This window comes from Perca fluviatilis, chromosome 15 (genome assembly GCF_010015445.1).
Source record: "Perca fluviatilis chromosome 15, GENO_Pfluv_1.0, whole genome shotgun sequence".
Lineage (NCBI taxonomy): Eukaryota > Metazoa > Chordata > Actinopteri > Perciformes > Percidae > Perca > Perca fluviatilis.
Window position 1 is genome coordinate 19263231 of NC_053126.1, and position 10491 is coordinate 19273721.

The 10491-nt window shown below is 40.2% G+C and overlaps 1 protein-coding gene across 2 annotated transcripts; it reads left to right on the forward strand.

The window, feature by feature from the left end:
* The first annotated feature begins 969 nt into the window (after window positions 1-969).
* On the forward strand, window positions 970-5944 carry dhx58 (DEXH (Asp-Glu-X-His) box polypeptide 58). 2 transcript variants are annotated; one of them, XM_039824057.1, is made up of 12 exons: window positions 970-1119; window positions 1357-1526; window positions 1667-1871; window positions 2006-2196; window positions 2299-2412; window positions 2606-2738; window positions 2898-3083; window positions 3198-3448; window positions 3553-3864; window positions 3956-4146; window positions 4241-4334; window positions 4467-5944. In XM_039824057.1, the coding sequence occupies exons 2-12, from the start codon at window positions 1371-1373 to the stop codon at window positions 4650-4652; spliced, it is 2019 nt and encodes a 672-aa protein (XP_039679991.1). In that variant the 5' UTR covers window positions 970-1119; window positions 1357-1370; the 3' UTR covers window positions 4653-5944. The 2 variants fall into 2 exon arrangements, with proteins under 2 accessions (XP_039679991.1, XP_039679990.1); XM_039824056.1 differs by having other exon boundaries at window positions 1357-1547; window positions 4467-4652.
* Window positions 5945-10491: the final 4547 nt, after the last annotated feature.

A 10491-nucleotide genomic window follows, 5' to 3' on the forward strand; every position in this document is an offset into this window, starting at 1 on the left:
AAAAGGAAGACTAGCTGGTGACATTGGCATCAGCTAATGGGGATCCTTTTAAATAAATACTGTACACATGGTGAATTTGTCAATAGGTCCTGTAATTCGCCATGAGTAGCCCAAGAATGTATTATGTATGTATTATGTATTGTTTGGAATGTAGTATATTCATCCCCCTTTTTCCTAATTATCCTGTTATTTTCACCCATATGTTTATATACAGGCAAATTTGTGCGATATGGCATTGTGCTTATTTTCTATTTATACTTTTCCATTGATCCTGTGATTCTCTATGTGTAGGGGTCATCATGCCCAGAATGTATAATAGTATGTATTTCTTCTTCTATAGGGATAGGAATATTTGAATATTATATTTATTGTTATGTATTAATATGTAACTCTGAACTTGTATGCAGGTTATTGATATTTCAGTCAGATTTGTGTGTATCTGGTTGCTCCAGAAGTTACAAGTTTACACAATGTTATTCTTCATTACTTTATCACTCTGAAAAAGGTGGTATTGCCAAAGTGTCCGCTAATTGGATAAAGTCAATGCTGCATATCTGTACGTAAACACAGCTTCACTCAAATTCCAAATGTTTAGCTTGACTTTAAGATGTACTCTTCCCAAGCAACAATGACTTGCAACTTACTTCAAAAAGTTGCAAAAAAAGATCCAGTTAAACATGTTAAAACAGCAACAGGGATTTCCTGCAAGCAACATAGGTTTTGTTTTCAACAAGTAGGGCCCAGTTAAGGTGCATACAAAGCTCAGGACGTTTTCAACACACTCTACAAAAAAACCTCAGCTGTAAGCCACTATTAGAGTAAATATATATATATAGATAATATAAATATAGGCTTGGACATGGCTTTATAAAAGGGGTTGTGATAGACCTATCGTATGTCAGTGTAGTTTAGGCTTCCGCTGTCATTGCATAATGGAAGCTATCTGCTGTTCCTCGGGAGCCCCCCTCACTAGGGCCACTTGTCTAAGTTCAAAGGGCTTTTACTTTCGTTTTCCCGTCTCCGAGTCACACAGCTGATCAACAGAATTTAAAACCCCAACACCCACACTGTGTGGTGGTAGTGGACAAGGAGAAGCTGAAAACACCACACAGCTGACTGGTGAGTTGGCTGACTTTTTAACAGCTTTTTTTTAAAATTATTATTATCATACAATGATTCAACATGCATGTCTGTCAGAATGCTTGTTTGTTTTCTCTCAGCAACTTGACTCTGATCTAGTCAGCCTTTATGGTGTTAATGATCACAGTTTTGATGTACTGCTATGATCTAGTGTCCCTTTCTTTCTTCATCTTTCTACAATATTATAATTCCATGTAATTCTATGTTGTCAAACAGGAGCAAAGAGTAGGATGGCAGACTTTCAACTGCGCGCATACCAGGAGGAAGTGGTTGAAAGGGCTCTTCGGAGAGAGAACGTAATCATTTGGCTGCCGACGGGAGGTGGAAAGACCCGTGCTGCTGTGTATGTGGCCAAAAAACACCTGGAGACCACGCCACGGGCTAAGGTGATGGTCCTGGTAAACAAGGTAGCCTACACAGAATGCACAGGACAGAATCATTTTCATAATACTAATAAAAAGACTGGATATTTTTACTACCAATGTGGCATACTACAATGTGTGTTTTAATGTATTTTATACTGTAGGTTCACCTTGTAGACCAACATTACAACAAAGAGTTCAAGCCTCACCTGGGCAATGACTACACCCTGGTGGCAGTCAGTGGAGAGAGTGAGGAGAAGGACTTCTTTGGTCGAGTGGTACGGGACAACGACGTGGTCATCTGCACAGCACAGATCTTGTACAATGCCCTGACTAACACGGAGGAAAACAAACATGTTGAGCTCTCAGGTCAGTGAAAGTGAGCTTATAAATCAATTATTATAATGCTGTGATGGCAAGGTGAATTCACGTGAGCTAGGTTTTCTAATTGAGTCAAATATAGAGATTGTACACATAATGCATCCATCCATGGTTGCTTACAGATATTACTCTACTGATAATCGATGAGTGTCACCACACCCACAAGGACTCAGTCTACAACCAGGTGATGGCGTGCTACGTAGAGAAAAAGTTGAAAGGCGAACAACCATTGCCACAGATCCTCGGTCTCACTGCATCACCGGGGACGGGGGGCGGGAGGACCCTGGATAAGGCTGTGGGGCATGTACTGCAGGTCAGTATTCACTCTGGGGTTTTACTGAATTTGTCACTAAAATGAGCTGGTTTGTCGGATCTCCCACAAGTCGTTTCCTCATCATCTTTATCTCACTCTCAGATTTGTTCCAATCTGGACTCAGCCATAGTTTCAACAAAAAACTATGTATCCGAGCTGAAGGAGAAAGTACCCAGACCACTCAAGAGTTTTGACATTGTGGAGAAAAGACTTCAGGTTAGTAAAAAAAAAATCACAAATGCTGTGGTAGACAGTAATGCATCCTGATAATTACTGTTAAACCCCAACTGACCTGACCTGGAGACATTGAGATAAATTTTAACAAACAAAAACTTTCAACAAGTTTAAAGATGTCATAATCACATAAAAAGTCTACATATAGTCATACAATCACAAAAAAATATTTTAGGATCCATTCGGTGATCATCTGAAGGGCATGATGCAGATGATCCATGAGTACATGGACCTTCCTCCAGACGTCAGACCGAGAGAGTGTGGCACACAAGAGTATGAGGCCGATGTAGTGGTACTAGAGCAGCGTGGTAAGAACCACTTTTATCTTTTGATCCTGTAATGGAATGTAGTGTTCACTTGCGATGGCTAGGAGAACACATTTGAGGCAAATTAAATGTAAATCAAATGTCTAGAGAAAGCAATGCTTCCGTTGATGTACGTACATAATTTGTGTATATTTGGATCAGGAGTAAGACAGGACAACAGACTGCTAGCACAATGTGCACTCCACCTCAGACAGTACAATGATGCCCTGCTCATCAATGACACCCTGCGAATGATGGATGCCTATCGCTCCCTAGAGGAGTTCTACATCACCAAGTTCATCACAGCAATTGATGGAACAGACTTCTTCCTGGTGGGACTTTTCGAAGGTAGGAATCCAGAATGTTAAGTTACTTGTCTATTTGTATGCACATGATTTGTTTATTTATGTTAAGCTTAAAATTCCCCACCATGCAAGCAATAATTAATATCTTTTTACACAGAGAATCAGGTGGAGCTGCAGAAATTGGCAAGAGACTCTCGCTATGAAAACCCGAAGATGGGCAAACTTGAGAGCACTCTGCTACAACAGTTTAGTCCAAATGTGAAATCAAAGGGGATCCTATTCAGCAAAACCCGTAAAAGCATCCACTGCCTAAAGGACTGGGTCCTCAACAATAAAGCCTTACAGGCAGCTGGCATCAAGGCAGACTTCCTCACTGGGTCTGGCAATGGTAGCACTTACATGACACAGGTGTGTTTTATATACAATCTATGAGCTTTAAATCATCCCAATTCAGTAACAACTTATCTGTAGATATGTTTCTGTTTTGCATGACCTTACCTTTTTCCTTGCAGAATGAGCAGGCGGACACGATCCGCAATTTCCGCGAAGGTACTCTCAACCTCCTGATCTCCACCAGTGTGGCTGAAGAAGGCCTTGACATCCCTGAATGCAACCTGGTGGTACGCTATGGGCTGCTTACAAATGAGATTGCCCAGCAGCAGGCCAGCGGACGTGCCCGAGCGAAAGACAGCAAGTATTCAGTGGTTGCCCAGACAGGGGGGCGGGAAGTGCAGAGGGAGCTTACCAATGAATATCTGGAAGAGCTGACAGGAAAAGCCATTGCTAAGGTCCAGGAAATGAGCCTCAGAGAGTTTCGCACAAAGGTGAGGAGGGTGCGGCACTCTGTCCATCTTCATGGTTTACTCTCACTGCTTACTGTTTCTGCCATCACCTTTTGTCTTTCTTTGTCTCCAGATAACTGAGCTACAAACGGAGGCAGTTATTTGCAGGAAAATTGCAGAGAGCCGCAAAGTAGAGAAAAAGAGTCGCAACACTGCCGCTAGTGTCCAGCTCTTGTGTCGAAACTGTTTCAAGTCTGTGGCCACTGGCAGTGACATTAAACTTCTTGACAATCAGCACTTTGTCAACGTCAATCCCGACTTTAAGTGAGTTGAACTCTTTGTCATATAAGAATAAATGCAAAAGTATATTAAGGCTGAAGTCTTTACCGGCCTAATCGTGGCTTGTGTTTGCTCTCAGGAGACACTACAAAGTCGGTATGCAGGTGGTGCTAGAAAGGAGCTTTGAGGACTGGGAGCCCGGGTGTACAATTAATTGCAGCAACTGCAACAAGGTACAGTGGGCCCTCTGCCAGATATAATTAAAAAAAAAAGACTCTGACCTGCTCAAGGCAGCTCGTCAACAGAGCTGATGTTGGTGCTCATGTTGGGGCGTGAGTTTTATTTTTTTTTTTTTAAATTCACAGGACTGGGGTTATGAGATGAAGTACAAGAAGGTTGCCCTGCTACCCAATCTTAAGATTAAGAACTTGGCCCTGGAAACTCCTCAAGGCAGGGTGACTGTAAAGAAGTGGAAGGATGTCCCTTTCACTGTTGAGGACTTCAGCTTGGCAGAATACTGCGAAGACAACTTCCCTGACCTCTTCAATTGAGACGCCAACAAGAGAGCTCTGTGTGAGGTTTCCCCCAACTTCACATGTACATTTTTATCTGTTTTTCCATTTCAGTCTATCGGGGTTAGATAGATCTGTGCTCATTTAAAGTGAACATCATTGTATTTTTAAGGAACACAAGGTTTTAAGCGATTCATTCCTTACATGCTTGCATTAATTTGTGCTGCCGGGCCAGTGAGGCGGCAGTGTGCTAACACCCCTTACATGCTCTTACATGATCATGCTTGAAATTAGCATGACAGCTTTGTTTATGCCCAAGGTCCTTACTCCTTTTGCATGTGTTTGTGTGCATTTTCTCTGCTTCTTATCAAGTCAAGCACAGAAACAAGGCATACAATGAACTCTGCTGTAACATGAACCTTAACCATCATGAACACTTGACATGTCATGAAGATGAATTCATGTCATGAAGAATGAACTGTCTTTTAGCTATTTTAAAACGTTTTTAAATGGCAACTAAATTTCCACAGTAGTATGTACAAGTATGTACATACTACTACTTACACAATAACGGCATACTGCATACACAGTATTATGTACATAGTATGTACATACTACTGTGTCTGCAGCATACAACTGTCTCTGCAGTATGCCATTATTGTGTAAGTACTAATCTCAAATAATGTATGTAATTTATTTAAGCATTTTACAGGATATAGCCATTTTATTTTGTTGCTGTATACTATTTTATGACAAATAATTATGACCAATATAAATAAACAAACTAAATGGAAATACAAATAAAATAAAAACTTCTCTTGAAAATGCCTAACAGATCTTTGTAATTATATTTGCATTTTTTTTTAACCACTAGGTGCCAGTGTTGGTTAGCCAATCAAGTCAGACACAATTTCTCTACCTCAGACTTGCTGTAATAATCAGGTTGAGGAAGAGAAATGTGTAACTCTTCTCACACTCACCAAACTTAGCTGATTTACCCTTGAGCAAGGCACGGTGTACCCAAACTGCTTTACTACTTCACCAGTACAAGGTGGTTGGTTCCAGCCTGCAGATGTCTGTAGGTGACATCTGAAAAAGATACATTGTACTCAGTTGACAGTAAAGGGAATTAAGCATTTTCATGCATTATTTCTGTTTTATGAAACCGTTTATGTATGTTTAGGTAGAAGCATTGTATGCACTGAAAAAGATCCATGAAACCACAATGTCGACAAGAGCCTTTTAAAATGTTATGTCGTGAAATATTTGAACTACTGCAGCTCACTATGCTGCTTCTGCATCATTGGATCAATAAAGGGTTATGTATTTCAGCTTGGATCATTTAACATCATCTACACAGTCTACATAGAGGTACAGATGTATTCGACTTGCAAATGATCATTTAACACACTGGCTTCAAAGATACATTTTATTGCATAATAACTTTAGTTTCTCAGAACCTTCACAGCTTGATTTTAGCAATTCCCCAAAAGACAGAATTAGCCAGCTAATCACAGTATACAGTCTCTGCTGAAACTATTTAGAGCTTCATGTTGCTGCAGTGTTTACATACATGAATCAAGCTTGCTATACAGCAGAACAGCTTTAGCTATAATGAGCAGTTTCCAAAACAAACCCAGATTATGAAATTAAAGCAACTGGCCAGGAAACCATTAATTCCAGGCTGGCAGCTGTATTGGGTAGATTTACTTTTGACCCACATCACATCTTTATGTGTATCTCTCGGCAAGAAATGATTAGGTCACCCTCACTGTGTCACATGAGCCGTAATCCTTTCAAATCTGGCAGAGCTGGAGTCAGTAGTGCTGTCATGGACGTAATCACACTAAAACAGGCTCTGTTCTGGTGTCATGCCTGATTCAGATTCAGGCAGGCGGACAGGAGTCGTACAGTGTATGATTTACTCTGATCAGACTCAGGCTCTATAATCACCACTGATTACTTCCTTTTACTTCACAGCTCAACACCCCATGCATCGTAATTGCAATTAGCTCTCTTCTGAAATTAAAGCAGCTTGGAGTAGTTGAGCAAAGGATGATAACATGGTGCGTGTGTGTGTGTGTAAATTTAGGTGATGCTACTCACATTTAGGGTTCTTGTCATCGGTATCTAGGACATACACATCTGTCTGTCTGTATGTGTCCCATTTAACAGGTAGGCCTACTATATAGGTCTGTTTCTCAATTCCTAGGTTTGGTGAGGGGAGGCATGTCTTACAGCTTGAGACTAGCGTAATTTAGGATTTTATTCATCTACAGACACAATGTCTGAAAATTCCAATATACAGGCAACTTACACAATTTGCTAAATCATAACATGGCTTTGTCCAATTCCTATTTCATTTAAAGTGTGAAAGCAAGATGGAGCTTTTCTGCATGTTTTAACAGAAGCAATAGGGATTCCCTACCTTTTGGGGCATGTTTAAACAAATGCTTAGTCAAGATTAGTCAAATAATTAACTAGTTGATCAACAGAAAATAACTTTTGATAAAGGGTTGTCATTTTTTCAAGCAAAACTTCCAAAACCTTGCTTGTTCCAGCTTCCAGGTAAATATCGGTTTTAAATTGTTTCATCACAAACAGGAAAGCTCCAATATGAATCCGGGTGTCGCCGTTAATGTGTGACTGACAATGTGTGGTCATTAGCCTAATTAGCTACGTGTTGGCTAATGGAGACAAGACATGACCTAAGGACCTGTGTGTTGTGTTGATATTTTAGCACTCTATGGCTCAACTATGCAAGAAAGACAACAGAGACCTATCAAGTTGGCTGGATTTTTCACAACAGAACACGATATATCCAGTGGGAATTTAAACTCAACATTTCAAACTGAGCTAAACTATTTCGTTAATGACGCGGCGCCGCGCGGCAGAGCCATTGTGGACGTTTGGTGGCACCAGGTGAGTTTTTCCCAAATGAACTGCGAATTGGCAGCTTAGCTATAAGTTTTGCTTTTATAGCTGTAGGGTTACTTGTCTTCCTTAATATTTTAAATCCTCAAATACACACACGTAACAGAGAAACATAGGCCTACTAACTGACGTGTTTTGTTTTTTTTTCTCCATTCATGCAGAGTGTTGAATCAGTGACTCATGAGCAGTGGCCACTCAGGGTCTACCAGGTGTGTTAACGACCGTCTGTCAACCTAACTAACTTCGTATATACTGTCTATGGTCAAACGGAGGTTTCCTGTTGGATTGAACATGGTGAAGCGGCTTTGTAGTGTTGTTTTGATTTCGGATTGTTAAACGCTCATAGCCTACTCATCTGACTAAAACACAAAGTTTCTCAGGCCAGAGAATAATCCACCAAAAAAAAAAAACATCAACCGTGAGACTCATGACAGGTCGCAATACTATTCTTAATGAGTCACTCAAGGTAACAGATTAAGTGGCCTTAATCAAATAAATTGATGAATATATAAATTAATCTACATGCATGCATAAATTAGCAAATAAGCACCCTATAAAAAGTGTTCGCGACCATTGGCAATTTATTCGCAGTCAGTTAAAATGGCAGAAATATTACTGAATACCTCTTAGGAATTATGTTTAGTCAGCTTTGGCTATAAAAGAACAAACTCACACGTGTCGATAGAGCTTGGTGATATGGAAAAAATCAAATATCACGATATTTTTGAACAAATACATCAATGCCGATATTGTATTGTATATTGGGTTGACTACTGGTGCTTTCACAAAATATTAACACAGTGGGTTTTGATGAATAATCACTAATAGTGTGGATACAATGACTAAGTGATAGACAAATTATAAAACTAGTTTTACAGCTAGTAACCAGGAAAAGACAACACTTGTGTCATATCACGATATTACGATATCCAAGACGATATTCAGCCTCATAATAACTATGTCGATATAATATCGATATATTGCCCAGCCCTAAGTGTCGACATACATTTGTATTAATACAAGTGAACAATGAAATTAAGGCAATACCCCTAAACCGGCATTCTTCATTATACAACGTGAACAAATGCAGATGAAATACACTTTGTACACGATCCACCATTATTCCAAACATCTAATTTCCTTTGCCTTTTTAAATAAGGAAATGATGTAAGCAGTCTGTGCATAAAATAAGTATGGTGAGACAACATGTATAGGAGTGGACTACAAAGCCCATCACTAGGTCAATTTCCTGGCTGCAGACAGAAGTCACACCTGTTAGGCCAGTGTCACACATGAAGCAACACACTTATATTGTCAACAGTTTTTAACACATGCAACAGTTGCTTCCTGATTGTGTAGTCGATACACTTGTCGGGGATTGTCTTTGGTGCTGATGATGAATCAATTAATTTTCAAGGTGACCGAGATGGTGCAATATGATCTTTTATTCAAACTGTAAAGATCTGAGCTAATTCTGCAGAGTCAAATGGAAGTTATTACAGCGTATCTGAGTCCAGGACACAGAAACAGACAGACACAAATATATCATGCAGTACAGTGAGCCGGTCCCCAGATTTCCTCTGGGACCGGTCTGCTTGTCAGCCAGCTGCTTGTGTTGTCTGAGAGCTTGCTGTGTTGCTTGTCGGCCCTCTTGTCGAGGCGATAGGACTTCACAGTCTCTATTCTCATGGCGACAGCAGTGGATCATGTTACTTTTAGTGACAAGATAGGTGATGACATTTTGCATTGTCCTACTGTATGTTGTTATGTCACCTGTGCCTTATTTGTAGTTCAAAGTGGTCATCAAGCTGCCGCCCAGCCCCAGCCTGTGTGGTTTGGAGGGAGGGTGGGTATCTTTGACGTTTCTGTTTTGTAATGTTATTTGTCCTCTTTTGGGGGACTTGTTATTTGTCCTCTTGTGTCTTGGCTGCCATCAAAAAGCTACCGCATTATTTCAAGATGCAAAGTATTTTAGATTTTACACAGAACATTCCTTTCTACATTTTAATTTCATGGTGCGTTCCTTTTTATCGCCCAGATGCTTGAAAACATGTTTGTTTATTTTTAGGGCAACATGAAAGCAATTATAGTACGCAAAGGGTACATCTTTGTAATCGCACATTTCCTTTGATTTAGGATGTCCCTCTCTGAAGTGGACTGGATCTTTGGTGTTGGTGCCGGGGCGAGAGTTACCCCAGCCTATTTCATGCTTTATTATAGAGCAGATAAAAGAGGCGCTGGTCTTTGCTGTCTGCCACTTTGTGGCTGGGCTTTAGTCTGCTCCTCGCTATCTTGTCCCTTTCTTCCTTTTGACAGAACTCACTGCTAGATTATTAGAGTCTAAACTCAAGGGTGAACTCCCAATAAGTTCTTCATCCAGATCTTTGACTACCCTGGACATTATTCAACTGTTTCACTGGCAAAAGAATTCACTGTTAAAACTCAAAACAAATGCAGCTCTCTGTTTTATTCCATAAAACATTATGACATATCAGCAGTATAAATATAAGCGCTCACATCAAAATGCCTGGGAGAAGTAGACACTGTTGACAGAGTTATGTTCGTTAGTAATCATAGTGCTTCAGTTATTTATTGTAAGTGTTTGTCCGTGTGCATAGTTGTGTGTGTAGGTTGGTTTGGTTTGGACTAAAATAAATGTGTCCGTCTGTCCCCCTTTCTCTGTCTCTGCCATTGACTTCAGTTTGTGTCACTCTAATCCCTGTTATTAATCCATGTTGAGTCATTCAGGCTGGTGGGGATTATTGTGGACTTGTATGACAGCCCACAGTTTTTTATTTACCCCTCTCTACGCTGACCACTGGAGGATGATGATTCAGTGCGGCCTTGTTTGCATGTATGTGTGACGGATGTGAGGTTAACAGAATTAATTCAAATCAACAGAAAAGTCTTTTACTTTGACCAAGAGAAAGTGGTGCTGTAATAA

Coding starts and splice junctions, on each gene's coding strand:
- dhx58 (XM_039824056.1), top strand. CDS start 1,371: ATGGCAGACTTTCAACTGCGCGCATACCAGGAGGAAGTGGTTGAAAGG. Junction 3,865..3,955: donor TCAGAGAGTTTCGCACAAAG/GTGAGGAGGGTG, acceptor CTTTGTCTCCAG/ATAACTGAGCTACAAACGGA. Junction 4,147..4,240: donor AACGTCAATCCCGACTTTAA/GTGAGTTGAACT, acceptor GTTTGCTCTCAG/GAGACACTACAAAGTCGGTA.